Below are 25146 nucleotides of genomic sequence, written 5' to 3' on the forward strand. Positions count from 1 at the left end.
TAAGGTGTGTGTGTGGTGTGTTGCGTAGGGTGGAGGCGGGGTACAGAGCCGATGGGTGCTGATCCAGACTGCCCTGATGGGCGAGTTCAAGAGTTCCCTGGACGTCAAGGTAAGAAGGATAGAGATGGTCACTCTCATAAGATTCTGATGTAGAGCTTAAAGTATGTCCTAGGTTTACTTTTCAGCCCAAAGTCTGTATGTATACAGTTAAGTGTGGAGTTGTGGGATCCAAACCCAATTCCGTAAACAACCACAGGATGGCAGAGTTTAATTCACACATGTTAAATTAGGAGTTGGTTTAAAACCATTGCTGTATTTACCAGATTATGAGTATATGCACACCTTATATGTTCCCCATCATCAATTATTGGCTGTGTTTAAAATCCTTAAAACCTGTGTAAAAACCAAAGTGTATTTCTTGCATTCAGGACGCGATACTGAGGTACAACATAGCCCACGCCAAGAAGTGGGACTTCACGGCCCTAAACCTTCTTTGTACAGAGGTAAGATTTGTATGCCAAAAGATAAGACTCAATTTGTTTAGTCCCAGCTGCAAAAGATGAAAGAAACAGTGAAAAATCACAGACAGCGATAAAGATACTGATCTTTGAAGCACCAGGGTGGAGGTATTTGGGAGAGGAGGTTGTGGTGGGGGCACCCGTTGGGTGGTGCTGGGGTCTCATAGATGATTAATGGTGTCGTAGATGTGGGAATATTTATTGTTCCACATTCTATTAAACCAGGATATATCGTATCTGCCGGCTACATTATATCACTTAATCCTCCCCTTTGCTGAATTGACGGCCGCCTTGATGTACCACGGTGCCACGTTTGTACATGACTTACCTGTTGAAAGACTCATAAATCAATGGTATTATCTTGCGCTCTGAGCCTGGTGTTTTTCACTCTCTTCACCAACGAGCAGCGGTCAGTCTCAGTAGTCTGCTCTAACGAGGAGCTCTGCTGCTCACAGCCTTGTTATCCTCAAGCGGATCCGATGTATGGCGGCCCATCCGCGTGAATCTTCCCCGTCTGCTACCTGCGACAACAGGAGCGTGTGTGCGTGTGTGCACAAGTGTAGTGTGTGTGTGTGTGTGTGTGTGTGTGTGTGTGTGTGCAAACACACACGTGTTACCTGTGTGTGTGTGTGTGTGTGTGTGTGTGTGTGTACACCTTCCAGTTAGGAGGTTTGGGGAAAGAGCATGGCAGCAGCAGCTGTTTCAGGTGAACCAAGGGAATCCCTATCATCCCTAGCAGTGTGTGGCAGACAGCTTCCCTGTCTCACGCACACACACGCACACACACACACACACACACACACGCAAACACACGTGCACCTCTCAAGAATCTCCACTACTCAGAAACATTGAACATTGCACCCCACTAGGAGTGATTCTTGGCTGTCAATTAGTATTTTCCAGCTATCAGTGTTATCAGTGTTTCCCCCAGCGCTGTATGGTTAAGGCGGCCGCCTTAACAACACTAGGGCCCCGCCTTGACTACCAATGTATTTGGAAAAAAAAAATATATATATATATATATATATATATGTATTTTATTTATTTTTTTATTATTACTATGCATAACCAAAGTACAAAACTCTTGTAGGGAAAGAAAACGTACTTCCATCAGGTACAAAATTTATAGATAAATAATGCATTGGTAATACTGTTTACAACAATAGTCCAATAGTGCCAATAAAGCTTTTTGAATGGAATTGAAACGGCGGCATCTGGTGGTTGTACAGCCACGCAGGATAGCATGCGCGAATGCTTCTTGTCAGCTGTGCCACAAATAAGAAGATCCATTTGTATTCAAATAAACTGTTGTTTATTTCATTAGTGCGGATTGGCATCTTTGAGCAAAATACCGGCAAATGTTTTTGCACCGGCGCTATGCGCCGCGCCTCCTCACACTGGGCAGCGACCACCTTGACTAAGACATTTCCTGGGGGAAACACTGGTTATCATTTTTGTTGAATACTTGTTAAATAATATTTATGTTACAAATTCATACAATTTAGTTTTTTAGCAGATGCTCTTATCGATGCTTATGCTTATGGTGGACCAAATCCTTAAGGAGCAGCTATGGAGCACAAGCCACGTTGTTTGGCATTATTCTTAGCACAAATTTAGTTTTCAATCTGCAATTTGCAGCAGTCCCTCCGCCTGGGTTTTATAATACTGTTGCTTCTGTTCTAAACAATCAAATATATAGGCTGCTTCCTAAATGTATTCTAAAGTCATTCATGAACTTATAGTATAATATAGTTTCGTATATTCTGATCTTCTATTGCAGAATACCATTTGGCTGTCAGTATTTCTTCACTGTATTGCTCCAATGACAATAATGAAAATCTTTCAATTTAGGGGGGTAATGATATATGTTTTTAAATTAAACAAAAAGCTATATAATTTTTTAAATTTTTTTTTTACTCTGTATAGCTGATTGCAGTAGTGCCGGTAATTGATCAGCATTGCTGCCAACCACTGTTGGATGCATTGAGGGAAACACTGGGTGTAGCCGTTGGCTAACAGTGGGAATAGATAGAATGTAAGAAGGAGGGAGGGGTCTCCCAAAGCATGGCTGGGTGCTATAGATACTCTCCAGGGTGGCCTTTTTTCTTGAATACAGCCATTATTCAGAGGATCATCCATTTACTAGCCAACTATCTGAACAGGCAAAGAGACAGAAACCCCAGAAAAAAAACATCTCACTTTCAGTCAGACGATGAACTTGTTGTTGTCAATAACTTTTTTGTTGTTGTAAATACGGTGAATTTATAATGAATATTGAAAAGTAAAAGTAAAATTAACGATCTGCCCCAGCTTTAAAAGGCATGGAGAAGTGCGTAATGCGTATTGCGTCCAGATAAATTGCACGTGCTGATTTTCATTGCTTAATGACTCAGCCCACATTCAGCCTCCATCTGCAAAACTGGTTTGTTTCTTCCTCCCTCTTAAACAGCTTCTTAGAGAAAGGCAGCAGTAACAGTGCATCAGATCAATAACTGCCGTGGCCGTTTTACAGCTCACTCCAATTTAATTAAAAGGTCCCATTGAATGCTATGGAAGGGGAAACCACCCTGTTGCATCAGCAAATAGACTCCCCCAGTCAGATCCTGCTGATGCTCTCAGCTGTGGATCAACGGAGCTGGGAGACGTCCAGGTTTATACAGGGGAAAAGGTTTGAGTGTTGATACACTCACAGCAATGGTGCGTGAGCTTCCCTGATCAGTGTATGACAAAGAGTACTGGTGAGATGGTCACTGTTTTCGTGTCGATGTGATGCCCCAGTGTTGTGTCGTGACCTTGGGGTCACCTTGGGGTCACGACCCCATGCAGGGTGACCTGAAGAGGTTATGACATTCAGAAGGAGATTGCTGAGTTATATGCTGTAGGTATTCGTTGGTGCATTGTTTTACTAGGGGTGTAATGATACACAAAAGTCACGATTCGGTACGTCCCTCGGTTTTTAAGTCACGGTTAGGTATGTTTTTCGGTACAGCATTTTTTATTATTTTATTTTTATTAAACAATTTGATTTTGATTTGATTTATTCAATTGTATCAAACAAATGCCTTACACAAATGAAAATACATCAAATACAATTGAGGATAAAAACACAATAAAGTCCAGGACATATTTCCATTGTGGTCCTCAACACAAAACATCAGGACAAGACAAGACACTCACAGAGTGTGTGATAATCAATAAAACCTTTTTTCTATTATTATTATTATTTTCTTTTTTTTTTCGGTACATACCGAAATGAAATGTGCATCGAACCGTTAGACCCGTGCCGAAAATTTTCGGTACAAATACGCGTATCGTTACACCCATACTTTATACTGATTTCAAGTGTGTCTTTGTCCGTTCCGAGTCTGTTGCACAGTATCTTAGGAAGGTATTGGATCAGCATAACTGTACTGAAGATAATTTACAGTCATGTTCTAATTGTATTTTCTATACTATTGGGAAATGACAGTAAATTGTCTCACCATACCCACGAAATGAAAGTGTCACAATGTTTATTTGCTAATCAATGTCATAACTCTACGTCCTGAGCCAGTTAACTGTAAAATATAGCTTACTGTGAAGTAGAGAATGCAGACATGTAGACCAGTATGAAAGGCACCCATGGACATGGTTGACATCCTAACACGGGCCTATCTCTGTCTTTCACCCTGCTTGATTTACTATAGCACATGTTTTCAATTATCAATTACTTTTGAGTTATCAATTTCACGTATCAATCGGTCAATGATTTCTCTATTTGTATCATGATGACACTGATTCACGGTAATATTATGAATGAAGCAGATGTTGCAATGCATTACAATCCAACGCGAGTAGACCACAATCGCCTGTCCACCTGTCCGTTCTTGTATCAACCAATAAAGAATTCCGGTCGATGTGTGTATGCGTAAACACACCTAACTTAGTGTATGAATGCAGAGTACAGTGCATGGCTCTCTGTGGCCAGCGGTGGCTAGCCTCCTCATGACCCAGCCCTTCCTGCCATCCATCCCGTCCCAGTGGAGCGCTTTATGATGTCTGTGCACCCATTAATCCTGACAGCGTTTAGGCAGACATGCTCTGCAGCCATGTGAAATGCCCGCGGCCAAATTGGAGACTCCACTTCCTGGTTTAGAAATCACGCATGCCCCCCCCTCCCTCTCTCCCTCTCTCCCTCTCTCCCTCTCTCTACCTCTCACTCCCCCCCCCCCCCCCCCCAATTGGTCATTTGCATTTGTTCGAAGAAGGTCCATTTAATCAGACCGGCTACCCAACCCTCCACCCTAACCTTAATGGAAGCAGGCCGGTGATAGATGACTCTGACACCCCTAGCCAATACACTCATAACTGATTGCTCAGTAAATCTGGGTGTATGATAGAATTACTGGACAGTTATTTTAAAAGGGGGGGGGGGGTGGGGGGGTTCAGATGGGTTGCTGAGGCAGGGGCTTCAGCTGTGTCTACAGATGCTGCGAGCCCAGCACATTTTTTGCTCCCGAGATTAATGGTGTTTGGTGGGGAGGGCTTGGGGAGCCCATTTGGTGCGTCGTCACCGGCTCTGCCGCTGTTTTTATTTTATTTTATTATTCTCTCACTGCCCCGAATTTATATTTACCAGCACACAGCGTAGCGTGACGTATATGTATTTATTTTGGTCATAAAGCGCAGGGCAAGAACGGAGGGGCTCCTACCCCATTTAGGAGCCACTCGGCGGTGAGGTTCATAAAGCGCCACGCCGTCGGAGATCCCTCCATGACAGACATACGGTTATGCCGTGTTTAGTTCCCGGTAAACACCTGGGAGGTGCAGCTGGCCTCTCGGGTTTCTGCAGGGCTGAGTGTCTTCCTGAGTACTGGGGTGTGATTAAAGTTATGAAGAGCACCCATTCCCGCCTTGATGGGAGTGAAGGAAATGGGTCTGCGCACCCACGCACATACACACGCACACACGCATGCACGCTCGCACACACACACACACACACACACACACACACACACACACACACACACACACACACACACACACACACACACACACACACACACTGTGCCGATTCACAGCTCAGACAATCCCAATGCCTCTCTACCGTCTGCACTGTTGAAGATGAAGCCACATTAAGCTGGCTTGTTTGTTAAACGGCTGTTTCAGTGCCTTCTATCTATACCCCTCTCCCCCATCTTCTTGTCTTGACTGTCTGAAATGTCAATTGTTTTATAGGTGCAGGTTCACTAGTTTACAAACAATTCTTGTCAGCGTTTAGGAGGAGGACACTAATGACATAGAGATAATTAACATCACCTTCTCGTGAGGAATCCCTTAGAGATGGTGTGACAGCAGTGTGGCTGGAAAGCAGAAAAACACATTTCTTGCTTCTTGCGTGCTCCTAGGTTGTTTGTGTCTGTTTGACAGACCAAAGAGTGACCGAGGACCTTACTTTGTCAACCTGCAACATAACTTCAGTTTCATCTGGGTGCACTCATCGCATGAACACACAGGATATACAATATTGGAAATAGTATTTTTTCAGTTTTTCACTGTGGTCTTGCTTTGCCATTTACTATTGGTTACTATTGCTTTTCAGTACTTGTGTTGCAAAGACCTTCATGCTGACTGAACACAATCTCAGTCCTGTTAAACTCTACCATCAACACAATACTCATGTCTGTCTGTCCTTCTGGGCTTCTCCTCCTCCAGGTTCTGGAACCCTGTGAGGCCCAGCAGCTGTTTGACACCCTCCTGCCTTGCATGGTGAAGCTGGCCCTCAGTGCCCCACGCATCTGCACATCGGTATGTAGTGTTATCACTAACGACTGGCTTCAGATTCCACTAACCATTATCACAGCCTTCTCTAGAACTACTTGAATCGCTAACCGACACAGTGGTCTCTATGTCACTATAGTATGAAAGTATTTTTTTCTGGAAAGGGTGGGCTACTAGTGTAATAGACCAAAGGATGTAAAGTACACACAATTATACAGAGCAGGTATTACCCACGTTGTGCCTGTTAGCAGGGAGCTGGTGGGTAATGAAGTGGGCGCATTGCCTGTGTAGCAAGAGCAGCCATGTTGGAGGCAGGAATCAAGTGTGGAGTGTGGAGGGACATTTTTAACGGCCATCATCTGTCGGCTGGGCCATGCCTGTTGGTTGGAAAGGTTGGCGTTACAATAACCGCAGATTGAATTTCAGATTTCCTACTGCCGTCCTTTCGATTGATTAAATTTGTTTTAACACAAGACTATATTTTTTGTATTGCATATTATTGATGTAATTTATTTAATTCATATTTGATTTTTGGGTGGAAAATGTTATGTTCAAAGAATAAGCTACTTGACTTTAGGATAAGACAAGGCAAATATTGTACCTTATTTGCGGGATATTCAGATGCCACGGCAGCAAGTACAGGACAGCAGAAGACTGAGAACAAAATGCCTTGAATGCCGTATGTCAATGTTAAACATCGCCGATCGAATCCTACTTTGATACAATCTCCTAAGTGCCACAACCCCGTACCTTCTCATTATACATCATGGACGATCTCGGAATGCCAACATCTGCATTCCTCTAATTCAATTCCTTATCTCAGAGCTATGGGAGTAATGAAATAACAGACATTTATTTGGCTGGAGAAATGATCTCCTTGTGTGTGTGTGTGTTTTTTTTTTCCAGTGGAGACTTGGCTTGAGCCCGCCGGTTGTGGTTTTAAAACAAAAGGCACCGTGGAACTTGTGCTCGTCTGCACGCAGCAGCCCTCGCTAATGTTTAAGTGGGTGGGTTATTAGAGGCTGGTATCCATCAGCCCTCAGCCCGGCCTTGGGAGGCTCTTTAAGCCTAATCAGTGGAGATGGATAGGCCCTTCCACCAGGGTCCGACCGCACTGACCAAGAGAGGGAGGGGGGAGGGGGGGACAGAGCCTTAATTACTGGCAGCCATTTAACTAATGGAACTCAGCCTTCCCCCTGTCTTACGGCGCAGGGCTACATGGCTAAACTAATTAGCCTCCCACATCAGGAGATCCTTCTTCCCAAAACACCGTGCCGCCTGGCCACCTACCTAGCCATGCGATGCTCCATCGCTCTCCTCTTTCGCTCTCTCTCACTCTCTCCCTTTCTCTCTCTGTCTCTCTCTCCCTCTCTGTCTCCCTCTCCCTCTCCCTCTCTGTCTCTGTCTCCCCTTCCTCTCCTCCTTTTTATTAATGCCGTGATTGTCCTCAATTGTACAAGGTTATCCAGCGTCCGCCATGTTGTCTCCATGCCCCTGTCTGCTTTGTGTATTTGATAATTATTAATATATGTGTGTGTGTGTTTGTCAGCCCATCCCCCTGCTGAAGGCCAGGCAGAACCACGCCCTGACTCTGTCCCAGGAGCAGATCTCCTGTCTTCTGGCCAACGCCTTCTTCTGCACCTTCCCTAGACGCAATTCTCGCAAGTCAGAGTACTCCAACTACCCCGACATCAACTTCTACAGGTAACGGAGCGCAGCCACGCCAACGTTACGGGCCTTCAAGATATTGAATAAAGTTATTGTGGCAATTGAGATTCATAAAAATGCTGGATGAAACAAGTCGGCACTGTCAGACCTTGTTGGTTTGACTGGGAGACGGATTCTAGTGTCTATTTATTTGATTTTATGAATTATTTATTATTATCTGTGAATACATTTTGTTTGTTTATTTGTATGTTTTAATATCTGACGTAATTATCATGACGCACTTAATCATGGAGTAGTTCTAAGCACATACCATTTTAATTAAAATATCCCAGAAGAACAGACAATTCAGCCTCCACCACAGTCCTCTAACAGAGTTCATTAGTATACACCAAAAAAGTAAAATCAAATACAATTGCAATGTTGAAAACCTGTTTGATTTGGTGGGACATGCGACCTACGGTATACACACTACCATAAGGGGGCACTGCAACCTTGGACATGCTTTCATTAGGCTCTCATAATCATCTATCAACCTGTGCACTGTGAGTTTTGACTCTCTTAGGAGAACACCAAAGCATATGTTTAGAGAAAAATAAAAAAATTACACAAAGTTTTCTCTCCCCCCAATGTGGTCTGTCACATTTAACTGTGTGCTATAAGCGTCTCTGTCACAGTAAATCTCAGATAGGGATAGGCCCCTCCATGGGGAGATTGGTTTGTGTCTCTGGGTTGGCAGATCGTCTCTGAGCTGCTTGGTTGGTGTGTGTGTGTGTGTGTGTGTGTGTGTGTGTGTGTGTGTGTGTGTGTGTGTGTGTGTGTGTGTGTGTGTGTGTGTGTGTGTGTGTGTGTGTGTGTGTGTGTGTGTGTGTGTGTGTGTGAATTCATGTGGCGTGTGTTTACTTGTGTGGTAGACGGTATCAGTGTGGGAGTGTTTTATGGCTGATGTCTGCTCCTGCCTACTCAGACCCAGTGGTGTGTGTGTGTGTGTGTGTGTGTGTGTGTGTGTGTGTGTGTGTGTGTGTGTGTGTGTGTGTGTGTGTGTGTGTGTGTGTGTGTGTGTGTGTGTGTGTGGCGGGCCACGGCGAGGCTAATTGAAACAAATGTATGTTGTGATGGAGTGAGTTCAAGAAAACAAGCAACAACAAGTGCCTATCTGTGGTCTACCCTCTGCGTCGTGACTCTGCTCCATGGTGAGATATCACTTGTGGTGCTGGTTGGATGTGGGACGATGTGTCATGCATGTCAGGCCAATTAATAGGGAGCCCATTAGTGCCTTCGTTATCAATCTCACGCTACGCAAAATAGACTCCAGAAGGAGTTTCTTTTCCTTCGGCTTCAATCACGTCTACCATCATTTCTGACATCACTGCGTATTGTGTAAGGAATTCATGCGCGCAAATCTATTAGATTTCGCTCGTTATTTTCAGCACCGGTCGGTGGCCAGGCGGTGTTTACAGGACGCCCAATTGCATTTTGGGAGGGAGAAGTTGGAGGGGAAAAAAACGTCTGACACTGGCGCTAACCAGGTTTCGCGATGTCAAGCAAAGTTCGATGTGTGGCCATGGAAAGTGAGTTATAGTTGGCTGCGTTCACATCTCGCATCTCGCATCTCCAAATAATTTGGAGATCCAACTTAATTCAATTTTTCCCCCCAATTTGTCTCGGGCACCCTTCTTCTTCTCATTAGTGGGTCCTAATGGTGTCTGGGAGCAAACCAGGACGGGGCGTGTGAGAGTGCTTCTGGGCTCTGCCGTGAGGGGGGAGTTTCAGCTCTGTATGATTTTTTTTTTTTATGACTCGTTGCTACTTCATAGACACCAACTTCTGTCTTTAACTGTAATTAGCCATCTGCTCCCCCCCTGGGGTAAGACAGCAGCACCAGATTGCACTCTTTATACGCACGCTTTGTGCTGGGTTTTTCAAGCCTCCCTTCTCTGCACTTGACTTGTTATTTTATCTCAACGTTAAATCATGCAGTCGATCATCTGAAATGAGCAACCTCCTTAAAAACCCTTTATGATGTCTGTTCCATCCCTCATATCAGACCCTCTATGATGTCTGTTCCATCCCTCCTATCAGACCCTCTATGATGTCTGTTCCATCCCTCCTATCAGACCCTCTATGAGGTCTGGTCCATCCCTCCTATCAGACCCTCTATGACAGTGGTCATCAACCTTTTTAAGCCCAAGATCACTGACCTCAGCCTTGGTGAAAGGCAAGATCTACCTATTGAAGCGTTGAGAGAAAAAACACAGCCCAGATTTTACTTCCAACTTGAGGCCTTTTATTTGGCTAATTGTATTTGAATTACATTGGCTTTGGTCTAATTTGCAAATTGATGCAACCAAGAAAACACTATAAGAAGCATATCAAACCTAGCTGTCTTGAATTTTACAATGTACATTCAATTCTAAGTTTCATTATATAATTTAATTCCAACACAAAAAATAAAGGCATGTGGGCTATTTTCCATTTGTATGAGGAAATTATTCCGTTCATAGTAACCAACAAATTAACATAGATAATAATACATTTTACTTGCCGTTAGCAGATCATATGAAGTGCCATTGTTAACTGTTATGCTCAGTTTTGATTATATTATTATTATATATATATATTACTGTGGAAAGTAACAATTGCGATACTTTCAAGTACATTTTTAAATGCTCAAATGTGTCAAATAATTTGGACTCCATCTCCAGCCCTCTTAAATGGAACTCAAAATACATGTGCATGTGCATGTTTATGTTCATGTTCATGCACGCAAGCATGGAATGCATGGAAGCATGCAATGTTGAAAGATCAGATGTTTGAATTACTTTTGTCCAGGGCATAATGTGCATTTCACCATTACACTCGTTCCAGTAATTTCTTGGAGGGAAAAGTAATGGCTATACTTCCATTTAAAGAAGGCTACTTTTGGATTATTTTGGCTCGTCATTCCTGTTTCTCGCTGACTCACTTGTGTCGTTGTGTGTTCGACTCTGCGTGCTTTCGAATGTGTAAACACCTGCCCAACTCTACCTCCGATTGGCTTACTGTGAAATGTTACTCTACCTAGCAAATCATCATCATTAATGCGATTGTCTCATGCCCTATAATCAAGGAAGAACAGTAGCGAAAGAGAGAGAGAGATAGAGAGAGAGTGTAGTAACTCCGATATATACAACGCCATTATTCCCATCACTGATTAAGAGAGAGAGGGCGAGAAGAGCTTGCAAAACTTAACATTAATCAGGCATATTTTATTATATGTATGTATATGTATGTAGTTTTCCATTATTTTTCGGGAGCTACAGGGAGAGTCTCAAAGATCGACCAGTCGATCGCGATCGACCAGTCGATCGCGATCGAAGGGTTGGTGACCACTGCTCTATGATGTCTGGTCCATCCCTCCTATCAGACCCTCTATGATGTCTGGTCCATCCCTCCTATCAGACCCTCTATGATGTCTGGTCCATCCCTCCTATCAGACCCTCTATGATGTCTGATCTAACCCTCCTATCAGACCCTCTATGATGTCTGATCTAACCCTCCTATCAGACCCTCTATGAGGTCTGGTCCATCCCTCCTATCAGACCCTCTATGATGTCTGGTCCATCCCTCCTATCAGACCCTCTATGATGTCTGATCTAACCCTCCTATCAGACCCTCTATGATGTCTGATCTAACCCTCCTATCAGACCCTCTATGATGTCTGATCTAACCCTCCTATCAGACCCTCTATGAGGTCTGGTCCATCCCTCCTATCAGACCCTCTATGATGTCTGATCTAACCCTCCTATCAGACCCTCTATGATATCTGGTCCATCCCTCTAATCGGACCCTCAATGACATCTCCCTGGTCTGTAAATGTCACAGGCAGGCTAAGTGGAGGGAAGGCCCACCTAATAGCGTGAGCATCGATTCGAGAGAGAGAGAGAGAGAGAGAGAGAGAGAGAGAGAGAGAGAGAGAGAGAGAGAGAGAGAGAGAGAGAGAGAGAGAGAGAGAGAGAGAGAGAGAGAGAGAGAGAGAGAGAGAGAGAGAGAGAGAGAGAGAGAGAGAGAGAGAGAGAGAGAGAGAGAGAGAGAGAGAGATGGCTGTTTCAGACCTGGCAGCGGCCAAGCCATCGCAGAAAGCTGCCTCCACCGTTTCCTCTTTCCCTTTTTACTATCAGCATCCCCCCTCCCCCAACAGCCCCACCCCCTGCTGAGCGAGGGAGAAAAAAAACAACAAGTTTGTTGTAGCGGCGTCCAGCCCCGTCCGATACGGGCGTTCCCTGGATTGTTATTGGATCCCCCCTCCGCCCCCTCCCCCCCGCCCCCTCACCGCGGTAATTGAGTGAGTGTCCGTCACTTTGCTTATCGGCTACAGTAGCGCTCCGTCTTGGCCCAGGCCGGGCAGCAGGCAATCTCCTGATTGCTGTTTTGGCACAACTGTCAAGGTCTGTCCTCTTGTTAAGTGATGGATAGATATGAGCGGGAGGGGAGGGGGAGGCGCCTTCCCTCGCCTTCCACTTGTGCTTTTTTACTCACCCAGAGAGGCAAATTGAATAGGATACACAAAAATAATATATATATATATATATATGTAGTGTTTTTGTTTTATTCAATCTGTTTATTTTTGTCAGGCCCAAAGCTCATTATCAGCCTTAAACCTTGTTGCGGCTGCTTCTTAAACTGATACCTTCAGCTGATCTGCAAGAAAATAATTGGCTGTAGGGAAATGGTGGGAGAACGTTGCCCCTTTTTTTTGAGATGCATTGTTTTGCAGAATTGCATAGCCGTAAACATAATAATTGGGAACGTCTTGAATAAACGCAGACGGGTATTCCATTCTCTATGGCACTTTAGAGATGAGGCCGTAATTCATAGTGCATCGGGCAGTCCTCCCTGTCCAGTGACTGTCCACGTGCGTCACCGGCGTGTTTCCTCCTTGGGAACATTAGGGCAAAATGGTTCTTGTACTCATGGCTGAAGGGATTGGGGGGAGGGGGGAGGAGGAGCGAGAGAGTGTGACCAAGGCATTGAGTGAGGGAATGCCTGACGGACAGAGTAGGGAGAAACCTCTCTAGTCAATAAGCAGATCGCCTTGGATGTGTAGGCTTTTCCTTTCTGTCTCTCTCGTGCTCCGGGGCTTTTAGTGCATCAGCTTTCCCTCCTTTTGTCATTTTATTTTTACTCCTTGCTTTGTTGGGTTGTTTTTTTGTTGTTGTTGCTGTTGTCGTTACTGGTTTCTCGCTGAAATGCCGTGAGAGGCCTTACTCTGCTCTTAGTGCAGGCGGCCACCCGCTTGGTTTAAGCTGCCCGAACCAAGCAGCGCAGTACAAGCCTTCTCCAGTTCGCTTGTTTGTCTCAAGATGATGAAGGATAATCCACTTGCAGAAAAGACCCTTCACTGTTAATGCCAGCCAGTCTGCGTTCACAGACCTTGTTACAGAATACAAAAATGCACAAATATGATATATATGATGTAAAAATCCAACTTTTATTCTAGAAATTCTGCAAAGCCCATGTAAAATGACAAAATAGATTGTAATACACTATGAGAGGGAAAAACTGTAATTCCGTCAGATCATGTCATCTCTGCGATTGAGTTCTTTATATAACCAAGAGGAAATAGTTTCTGTGCACCTTACTTCAACGAAAGGGGTTAGTCGATTTCATGCTAGACTACATGAAGTATTCCCCCCCACCCTCCTTGCACTCCCTTTCCCCTGCTACGCGTTTAGCCTTGATTCTTCTGACACAAGTTGCCTCAGGCGCTGCTGTTTTTGTTCTTCCATTCAGAGTGGATAGAGACTGCATGTCCGACTTAACCATTGAGTTCACTCACTGCCTGCCCCCCCCCCCCCCCCCCACCCCTTCAGAGCCGTAGTGAAGGGCAGGGGGGGGGGGTTCTTAAGCTTTTTCATCCCGGGACCCAAAAGGCAATTTCAGTGTGGCTGTGTGACCCAACCTCACACAGCAGAGTACTCTGAGCACACCAGGATTCAGGAACGACCACAATCTATTGGACGGAATGAGACCAATAATTCATAATGTATGAATAGGGACAAATTCAACCATCAGTTGAATTCATTCTCGCTGTTATAAAGGTAACTTGGACAATAGTGCCAATATTGTGGCAGTTATGAAGTACACAAATCAAGTATTATCAATGGGTGTTGTGTTCACCAACTATTACAGGTTTTGTTTTTCTCCCAATTGCCATGTATTGTGCACACTGCTGTGTATCTGACTCCCTCCCTTCAAAACAATTAAGATATTAAGCTTATTTGAAAAGAATCTGTCTCCATTACAGTGAATGCTATTACTTCTCACAAACTCTTCAGAGTAGATTGAACATGTATACTTGACAAGAATCTTTTTCTGAAAATATCTCTGTTCTGTTTCAGATTGTTCGAAGGCTCCTCGTTGAGGAAGATCGAGAAGTTAAAAACGCTGTTGTGCTACTTCAGGAGAGTCACGCAGATGCGTAAGCTTTGAAATAGGACACACTGATCATGGCTACCGTATTCTGATGCCTTTCTAGGCTCATACAGCTTGAGTGAATGAATAACAACAAATCTTTGTTTTGGTTTAAGGGCCCAAAGGTCTTGTGACGTTCACCAGACAGTGTTTGAGCAACCCTCCGAACTGGGAAAGGTAATAATTCAGCATTTATAATTAGTGATTCATCCATGAATAAATCATTTATATCTGAGTATGTTTATTCAATATTTTTGTTGAGGCCACTGTTACCAACAATAAATAATTGTATCTTTTTTCTCTTAGTTTTACAATATCATACTTCTTTCTTTCTTTCTTTGTTTCTTTGTTTCTTTCTTTGTTTCTTTCTTTCTTTCTTTCTTTATTATCAGATCGTAGTTTGTGTTCCTGGATATGTAATTCCATTTAATGGAATGTGCCACAGTAAGTTTATAACATCACTGATCTGAGTTAATGTCTAACATGATGTGGTTCTTCTCTCCAGCTCTAAGACCCTGATGACCCGACTCCACATCACGTGTGAGGGGACGATCGAGGATGACGGATACGGGATGCTACAGGTTCGAGTCCCTTTTAGGAGTCCCTGCTGGGATACAATATATTGTTTTAGGTGCTCTATTTCCCTAGTCTGTACTCCTCTCAGCGTCATTAAGACATGGTGAAGATGTAAGTTGGTGGTTGGGTAGGATAGTGTAGTCGTAAATGACCTGCTCTTTAATGACAAGCACCTGAAACATATTCACCTGTATGTCTTTGGATCAAATGTTATGGTAATGCGGAGTGGAAACACAAACACATTTGGATCCGATTCACATATATACAGAGATACATTGAATTTGAATCTGTGTCTAAAAACCTGTATTATGTATTTCCGTATAATGAGCAGTACGGATTGTTTTCTTATACGTTTTGCTTTGTCAACGGCCCTTTCTTCAGATTCCTGTGTATATTTTGCTGTGCATATACCTGGACAAACTGCTGACATAATATCTGTCTGGCTGGGTTCACCTCTGCACCCCGCTGCCCATCTCCCAACCCCCTAGTGTTGCCATGCAGCTGGTTTGTTTTTCATGTGGTTGACAGTTGATGTGTACACTGGAGTGGCCTTGGGGAGGGGAGAGGGTGGTGTGGGTGTGGGTGTGGGTGGGGGTGGTGTCTGAAGAGGAGGAAGGGACCCATGGGTGGGTTGATGGTGGTGGGGGTGGGAGGACAGCCAGCCAGCCAGCCTGCCTGCCATCGCAGTGGGCCTCGACCTATCACGGGTGGGGGGGGGAGGAGTTCCTCGAGATTGACGGCTGCCTCTTTGCGGAGCGCGGTGGTCGGGTGTGGGGGCTCTGATAGGGCGGGGACGGCTGTCATTGTGTCAAGAGGAGGGTGGAGCGGAGGGGGCTGCAGTGGAAGGGTAAAAGGGGGTATTAGGGTGCAAGATAGCCAGGGGAGGAGGCTGACTTGAATGAGAAGAAAAAGCACCCCTCCCTCCCTCCATCTTGGCCCCCCTCCCCCGCTGTCATGCATCCAAACACGGACGTGGCCCAGTGAGCACAACCCCTCAACCCCCTGACAGGATCTAGAAGGCAGAATAAGGAAGTGTTGTGAATGGGCTTCACTCACACCTACGTCCTTCCTCAGAAACAAACACACAAACACACACACCCACACACCCACACACCCACACACAAAGACACACACACACACACTCACACAACATCAGATGTGGCGCTTTTCGTTTGAAATCTTCGTCCCGTATTGGTTAATTGCGATTCCAGCGTAGCTGGAAATATTGTATTTGCTTGAATTATTAACGTCATTTGTAAGCTGCTCTGTATCGGATTACATTTTTTCTGTATAAATAATGTTGATGATCAAATTATGAGAGCGATCTTTCATTATTAATTAGTGATTGTAGATAGCATAAAATGTAATGAAATTACAGAAATTACGTTTTTAAATACTGAAGGAACTACTCACTCAAAAAACAGAATAGAGTGTAACGACAAAAAAAACGACGCTCCAACGTCGTACATGAAATCCCGCTGCTTTTCACCCGATTCCAGAAATTCTGAATGAGACGTCTTATGTGAATGAGCATGCGACCACACTCCCATATTACAGGGCATACCGACCGGCGTGTGATCCCATCGTGAGGATACATCGTGTTCATGTTGGGCCGCGTTCTCCCGTGTCGTCCACCGTGATGGATGCAGCGTGCGTCCTCCTACCCGCTGATTTGATTATCCCCCAGCAGGATGTAGCGTTACGATCTTTAGGCATCTGTCTGTGTTAAACGGCCACAGTGGGTGGCAGCTAATAAGGACGGGCTAATAGAGTCATCTGTTCAAATCACGCTGGCGACCGTAGCCGACGCCTCGCCACGCGGAGCTCGTTCTGCTGATTGGGCACAACCCAGGGACTCTCGTCGTGTGTATACATCTAGAAACAGCTTGGGTCTGTGATTCCCGATTTAGAGTGGAGTTTGTAACTGCATCGAGAATTCTTCGCAGGGCTGGGAAATTTTAACTGATCTAATCAGACCAGGGAAAATATAAGATGACCCTGTTGAACACCTAGTTCTAATTTCTGTGAGTGTGTGTGTGTGTGTGTGTGTGTGTGTGTGTGTGTGTGTGTGTGTGTGTGTGTCAGGTGGATTTTGCCAACAGGTTTGTGGGTGGCGGGGTGACGGGCCACGGGCTGGTCCAGGAGGAGATCAGGTTCCTCATCAACCCAGAGCTCATAGCCTCCCGCCTCTTCACAGAAGCCTTGGAGAACAACGAGTGCCTCATCATCACAGGTAAGAACACACCTGATACACCATAAAACACACCTGACACACCTCAGATCACACACCTGACACACCTAAGATAAGGAGCAGTAATGTAAATGCTCAAAATAAATGTGCACATTACATACTCTGGAGGTAGACACACACACACACACACACACACACACACACACACACACACACACACACACACACACACACACACACACACACACACCAAATTGTTTACAGCAGTGATGAAGGAGCCAGGAACCTCTCATTGGTGTATGACCCAGTCCACGTTGACATTGTAAATCCATCCTGTTGACGTCAGGGCAGGTTTTTCTAACTCTGCAGTCTGCACAGTAAACGCTCAGATAGACACGGCTGCTCACAGATGTCTGCACTTGATGGATTCTGTCTGGATTCTGCCTTTGCACACATACCTGACCGACTGTTAAAGCACTCACTGTTTTACTGGCCATGTCCGCGTTCCCAGTCTGTCGATTCTGACTGCATATCCTACATCTAGTAGTGGTTAGGGTGCACGCCTCCCAGACTAAAGCTCCTACACTTAAACCTCCAAAATGTTAGCAGTCAATTATGACTATCTTAACAGATCTTTCACTGTAAGTTGCTTTGGATAAAAGTGTCTACTAAATGACTGTAGGCTTTACATGGTTTATGGGGACATATTTGAGTTAGGCCTCTGATTGTTGTTCCCTCCATCCCTGTCTGTCTACCCCGGCTCTGTTCTGCTACTGCCTCGCTTTCATTTGACTCGCTGTCATTTCCACCCTCCTCTCCTGCTGTCCCCCAAATCCTCCCCTCGTCTCCTGGATGGATGGTAGCCATCTCCGTGTTCCCACTTATGAAGCCTTTGTGGGCAGGAACACCTGTTTCTGTGTCTCTCCTTTCCAGCACTTCGACACGGAGAGATGACAATTACATTTGCCCCGTTTGTTAAGGAACAACTTGCTCACCCTGCACACATTGCTTTACTTCTGGTATCCTATCGTCTGAGATGGTGACTCGCCTTGTATTGGGAGGGGTGTGATGATATGCTACTGCGGATGGTCAACTATTTATACTTGGTATATATGTACTGTGGCAACCCGCCTTGGGGAGTGAACCGCCTTGCTCCAATCAGGACACAATTTAACTATGCAAAAGCCAAAAAGGCAAGTTTATTGTGAAATCAAATCAAAATAACCAAAACTGGGTGGAATTGACGGTCCCGTCACCCGGAAGTACCGGTCTCTCCACATGTGAGCCCCATGGCTGGGAGAGCCCTGAATGAGTGGAGAAGCAGGCTATTTAAGCCCTGCTTCTCCACCTGTTCCTCAGGTGCTCTGCATTTGGCTAATTGCCAAGGCTGGGTTGCCACAGTACATAATATATGGTTCCATGCTACAATAAGGGATCAGACTAGCAGACCATCAGTGGCTCGTGGCTCAACTCGCTAGTGCACTCACCTTGTAGATAGATAGACTTTATTTGTCACCTATACAATGAAATTTAATTGCTACATCTGAAGGTGCAGTAAAATATAAAGACATGGCATCACAAGACAAGACAACATAAGACATGAAGAACATACATCTCACTGTCACAGTTATATTAAATACTATAAATATGATTTAAACATTAAAAGTGAAAAAGTAAAATTGCAATTGCCCATGAGTGTAAAAATATTTACTGCTAAGCAGAGTGACAGATTAGGTGGTGTTTAATGTCCTGACAGCCAAAGGGAAATAACCGGTTCTCATCCTGTTGGTCCTGCTGGTAATGATGCTGAACCGTTTGCCAGAGGGCAGAAGTCTGAACAAACGATGGGCAGGATGGGACTGGTCATTTAATATCTTTTTTGTTCTTGATAGACAGCAAGAGTTGGCAATGGTGTCAAGTGAGGGCAGGGAACAGCCAATTGTCCTTATTACCTTCTGCAGCTTCTTACTTTCTGCAACTGAGCAGCCTGCAAACCACACTGTGATGGAGTATGCCAGCACACTCTCAATGGTGGACCTGTAAAAGGACACAGGTAGCTTCCCATCCAGCCTGTTCCTTCTTAGCACTCAGGAGAGGTCCTCGCAGATGTGGGTTCCCAGGAATTTGAAGGAGGGGACCCTCTCTACACAGTCTCCGTTGATGTAGAGGGGAGCAGGGTTGGTTTTGTGCCTCCTAAAATCTATGATTACCTCTTTGTTTTTTTTTGGTATTGAGAGTGCAGTCAGCTTGTCCACAAGGATGTCTGGGATGATGGTGTTAAAGGCGGAGCTGTAGTCATTGAAGAGCTTCCTTACAGAGGTTTCCGGACACTCCAGGTGATTAAGAGCAGTGTGGAGGACTACTGAGGCAGCGTCATCGGTGGATCTATTTGCCCGATAGGCGTATTGGTGAGGGTTGAAGGCGGGGGGGAGGCAGTCTCTGATGTGCTGTGACATGAGTCTCTCGAGGCACTTGGCAACGACTGGTGTGTGATGCGATGGGCCTATAGTCGCTGAGACTGCTTATAGATTTATTTTTGGGAATGGGGATAATTTTGGCCGACTTTAAACATGGTGGGACTGTGGCATATGACAGGGAGAGGTTGAAGATTTTGGCGAAAACTGCTTAGAGCTGGCTGGCACACGCTTTTAATACTTCACCAGTTACTCCGTCTGGCCCAGCGGCTTTCCTCGTACTCACGGACCTGAACACCCGGCTCACCTGATGTTCCTGCAGAGTGAGTGCTTGTGGATTGGAGGTCAGCGGGGGCAGTGGGGCTGAGGGGACCTCAAAGCGGGCAAAGAGGTTGTTCAAATCACCTGCCAGTGAGGCTTCAGTGTTGACAGTTGGTGGGGTGTTGTCCTTGTAGTTGCTTAGATGTTTAAGTCCTTGCCACACTTGGCGTGGGTTATTGTTCGACAGGTAATCCTCCACTTTGTCTTTGTAGGCCTTCCCCTCTACGTAGTTCTGCTCTCGCTGAACTGTGCTGCGTCTTATCGTTATTCCGGAAGGCGGAGGTACGTGCTCTAAGGAGTGATTGGACAGTGATGAAGGCAATATGCATGGAGTGACCCTGGTTCGATTCCCACCTTTGGTCCCATTAAATGTTGTGTCCCATGTTGTTCGCTCTCTGCCTCAAGGCGGAACAAAATGGTGTGGTGAGATTTTAATATATAAGCCAATTTGTGGATCTCTTATTCTCCTAATACAACCTCTACATCTCTTTCTTCTTTGTCCATCGTTGTCTTCATAACCATCCTCATCCTCATCCTCATCGTCGTCCGCTTATCCGGGGTCGGGTCGCGGGGGTAGCAGCTCAAGCAGGGGGCCCCAGACTTCCCTTTCCCGGGCCACATTGACCAGCTCTGACGGGGGGATCCCGAGGCGTTCCCAGGCCAGTGTTGAGATATAATCTCTCCACCTAGTCCTGGGTCTTCCCCGGGGTCTCCTCCCCACTGGTCGTGCCTGGAACACCTCCCAAGGGAGGCGTCCAGTGGGCATCCTTACCAGATGCCCGAACCACCTCAACTGACTCCTTTCTAAGCAAAGGAGCAGCGGCTCTAATCCGAGTTCCTCCCGGATGACTGAACTTCTCACCCTATCCCTAAGGGAGAAGCCAGCCACCCTCCTGAGAAAACTCATCTCGGCCGCTTGTATCCGCGATCTCGTCCTTTCGGTCATCACCCACCCCTCATGACCATAGGTGAGGGTAGGTGGTCTTCATAACCATACAGTTTTATATACTGTAGGACTATAATCGGTCTCCATCAATAATTTCCGCCCCCCTCTCCTCCTATGCCGTCACCTTGCTCACTGCAAAGATAAATCGATGGCATCGATTCCCTGGCGACTGCCCAGTCATCCCTCATTTGTGTCCGGGGGGGGAATTGCCCTATTCCTCACCCTCCCAAACTCCAGCTTGCCTCAGTCAACCTGTTCAGGTGACCCTCGCTCACAAAGCTCCCCCCCCGCCGGGCCTCTCCCATCTGTTGTCACCGCCCCCTCCAGGCTGAAACCGCCACTGGTCCGAGCCAGGTGGGTGTAGTCACCCACACTGGACAGGACTACGGATGAGGGTGTGTGGGGCAGGTTGTGTTCATCGATCTTGCAGTGGGTGGTTGATGTATTTTCTCATCAGCCACTCCCCCCCCCCTGCCCCCAAACCATAAAAGAAGAAGAAACTCCCTTTACTTTGGTTGTGTCCAGGGCCGATTCCTCCATCCACCCCCCTACCCCTCCACCCCTCCACCAGTGCTTTTCCCTCCAAGGAGAGAGATTGCTCGGCGTTGATTCATTAGTCACTTAAAGCAGGACTGTGCCAAATGTATTGCTCATTTATTTGGTCTTTTTATATCCAAAGGAAGTTGTGCCGTGTTAGGTGGGGGCTGTGTGACATTGACGGCGCCTCTTGACGTCATCAGAGCCAGGATCTTTCGCTGTTTTTTGTCGGAGAAAGGTCGCCTAACTTTGCAGTCGTGACAGTAGCGCTCAAATGGAAAGGGATGCTCCTGGACGTCTGCTGAAGGAGTCAGGGGTTGGGGTTTGGGTGGGGGGGGGGGGAAGGGGTGGGGGCGGGGGGCTGCAGGCGGGCACGGCAGCAGAGACAAATTACACATGGGCGTGCTGAGCCACAAACAGACCAGAGGTTTCCATGGTCTGGACAGGACTCGTAAAAAAAGAAACAATACCCTCCCGCTGTTGCTCATCTCTGGACACTCACTCTGTGTTTCGGTACAAACATTAATCTAAATGCATGAAAGGAAAGCCCCACTGGCGACTCAGTCAACGTCCAGATGTAACTCGGTTTGCCTTGTGTTCCCAGCCATGAGAAGGCTGTTTTATTCCCTTGTAATGTCCTCCTCTAGGAAGCGACCCCTTCTAAGTCACCTTCATCTCTAAGTGACTCTCCCCCTCCCTCCTCCTCATCCTCCTCCTCCCCCTCCACCGCCTCCTCTTCACTTAACGTTATTGCATTTGGACATGGAAGAATTTATAACCAAACTTAGGTCATCGCTCTGCTAATGGAATGAGCCAATTATGTCATGGATTTATTAAAACGTTGCAAAGAGTATTCTTGGCACGGAGGCTTTGGCCCGCCCTCCGTCCTCTCATAACTCTGTCGTGCTCATTTACTTATCTCTATTGTATCTCTCTCTCTTTATCTCTATCCATCTCTTTATTTCTCTCCCCCTCTCCCTCTCCATCTGTCCATCTCTTCCTCTTCTAATCTATTTCTTTCTCTCCCTCTCTTTATCCGCCTTTCTCCCTCTTTTATTTATTCCTCTCCCTCTCCCTCTCTCTTATTCTATTCGCGTCCTTTAACGTTGTCGTGACGTGCGTCTTTTTTTGGTTTTTTTCGTATGTTTTGTTTGGGTGGCCCTTGGCTGTGTTCTGATTGGTCAACCAAAGGGTCAGGTGGTAATGTAACGATGGCCACCTGTGTGTCTGGATGCTGTCATGGTCGCTCACTTACTACTAAATGGATTCAAGGTGAAGGCAGCGCCGGGCTGATGGATGAGAGTGATAGGGGCGAGGCAGGCCAGTTATTCTTTACATTAAGGAGTCTTGTGGTGTAGCTACTCTGGTTTACTTTACCGGCTGGAAAAGGGGACATGTTTTTGTCCTCTTGGCCCCGGCAACATATGGACACGTCAGTGCATTTGAATTTTGGTTTAGCTTCTCCCGACACGATCACTGTGCTGTTTTACTGGAGTTCTGTATGGGGGGTGTGGTGGTGTCGTGGTTAGTGGAGTGGAGGCTTGAGCAAGAGGCCTAAGGCTTTACCTGATCCTTAATGACATGTACCTGAATTCATCAAAGCATCTGCCAAATAGTAAACAGTATATTGACACAGACATCTCAGAGGAGAAAGAATAGTCAGTATTTACCTTCGAACATCAACGACATCTTAATCTCTACTGGCATAGATGAGCTTTGACACTGGGCACAACCAACTGACACAATTCGATAATGATCTGCGGTACATACATACATAACATACCCAAACCCATGCATGCACGCACACAAAGCTTCTGGAACAGTAGCACACTTATTGTTTGCAGGTAACTTGAAAGTGAATTGAATCCTGGTTAAAATTCAAGGATTCCTAACGAATCTCATGAATAATGTACGTATGATGAATGTTATACACCTGAATCACTGTCCATAATGAGATGTACTGTTGGAAGTATAATGAGCAATGATGAAATCTTTGTGCTCTAGATGTTACACACTATAGGGATAAAGGAAGACCTACTGTTTCTCCAGGCCGGGGTGCATTACGCATTCACTCAAGTGTTTAAGACTAGGGGGCGGAAATGTCTCTTACCTTTTTTTGCACAGCGGTTCCAAGGTTAAATTCTGCTACTCTAACCCATTCTTCCTTCCATTACAGCTGAAAGCTTTTCATTTCAAACCCCAAAGCGGATTACTTATTATTCAATCAATGCTTCTCTCTTTTTTATTTTATTTACGACAACCCAATACCCGCTGATACCGCGGCGCCCCTGATGGGCAAGGCAGCGGAGAATCAGATTTGATTTAAGGAAGGAGAGCACGGAAATAGATTCAGGCGCGTGGCAACACGTGTGTGTCTGTGACAGAGTGCTGGTAAATGTCAGCTGTGTGACTCTTGTCTTGTGTGCCTTCTTGTGTGTGTGCAGGTACTGAGCAGTATAGTAAATATCTGGGCTACTCCGAGTCCTACAAGTGGAAGGAGAGCCACAAGGATGAGACACCCAGGTACTGAACCTTATCTTATGATAACAGCAGACCCTATCCCAGTTCAGCTTTTCTGAAATAATAACTTATTACAATAAGAAAAGTAGTAAACATATTTACTTTTTTTTTTATAAAACATAAAAACATGTGCTACACATGTCTGTTTAAAATAAACAGACACGATGAAAACAGTAACATAGTAATAAGACAATCGGGCTGAAATTATTAGCTCTTTTTATTTTTTGTGATCAAATATAAGGACGGTATAAAATTTCATGTTTAGAATAAAACATGAAATAACAAACACAAGTCCAGATCAAATGGTGCGACTCTGTTTGTTTTCCGGGGGTGTGCTCCTGTCAGGGATGACTGGCAGAGGAGGTGCACGGAGATCGTGGCCCTGGACGCCATCAAGTACAGGCACTTCCTGGAGCAGTTCCAGCCCGAGAAGATGAGCAGGGAGCTCAACAAGGTGGGCGCCCTCGACCCCAGGACGGGGCTGAGGAGACAGAGGGGTGCCATAGTTTGTCTCTGTGTTTACGGGCTTTTGTGCCTTTTTTTTATGGACAGAGCAGTGAGGAGAGACGGGAAAGCAGATCGAAGAAAAGATGGATAGACAATTAGCATTGGGGCCGCATGTCAGAACCGAACTCTGGCCCCTTACAAGGCGTATCCCGACATGGCCAGCGCACTAGCAGGGAACACTCCATTTACAGTTTAAATGACATAGTCGTGTTGAACAGCCTTTTGACGTTAGTATTTACATATCGTCATGCTATGGCTGTCCGTCCACTATAGCATCCCTACATCAAATGCACATATTTTTTTATTAAATGTGATGTGTATGTAGAAGGTGGGAGATAGACGAGAGTGACAGCAGCAATCTTTTTCAAGCGACGGGACAGCTGTCCGACGTGAGCCATTGTCCTGGTGGCACGGCGCCGGTGGTCACCATGTAGTTGTCATGTAGCCACTTCATGTCAGGGATTTGGTTCTGAAATTCAGATTTGATGCATATTTTGAAGCTACATCGGTTTGTAAAGAAACCTTACCATTAATGGCAACCAATGTACACCTATAAAAAGACTAAAAGATGCAAATGTTTTGTAACAGCAAATATTCCGTCTATTCCATAAAACTTTAATATTGACTTTTATGGAATCAAATATAAAAATAACTAGTAACTATGCATAGAAAGTTTCAAAGTTTTTCAACTTTATTCTTGGCATTGGTAATATTTATTTGATAATGTAATCTGAAAAA

The 25146-nt window shown here is 45.4% G+C and overlaps 1 protein-coding gene across 4 annotated transcripts in view; it reads left to right on the top strand.

The window, feature by feature from the left end:
* parga (poly (ADP-ribose) glycohydrolase a) overlaps positions 1 to 25146 on the top strand; it is a 33983-nt gene that overhangs the window by 4085 nt on the left and 4752 nt on the right. For all 4 annotated transcript variants that reach the window (XM_084470425.1, XM_084470427.1, XM_084470426.1 and 1 more), the window contains 10 exons: positions 29 to 109; positions 429 to 503; positions 6213 to 6305; positions 7828 to 7982; positions 14324 to 14403; positions 14513 to 14573; positions 14902 to 14977; positions 17058 to 17205; positions 23826 to 23904; positions 24247 to 24355. In XM_084470425.1, coding sequence (XP_084326551.1) covers positions 29 to 109; positions 429 to 503; positions 6213 to 6305; positions 7828 to 7982; positions 14324 to 14403; positions 14513 to 14573; positions 14902 to 14977; positions 17058 to 17205; positions 23826 to 23904; positions 24247 to 24355 — 957 coding nt within the window. The remainder of the gene's footprint in view (positions 1 to 28; positions 110 to 428; positions 504 to 6212; positions 6306 to 7827; positions 7983 to 14323; positions 14404 to 14512; positions 14574 to 14901; positions 14978 to 17057; positions 17206 to 23825; positions 23905 to 24246; positions 24356 to 25146) is intronic.

The sequence above is a fragment of the Micromesistius poutassou genome, assembly GCF_964030765.1.
Source record: "Micromesistius poutassou genome assembly, chromosome: 7".
NCBI classification, from domain to species: Eukaryota; Metazoa; Chordata; class Actinopteri; order Gadiformes; family Gadidae; genus Micromesistius; species Micromesistius poutassou.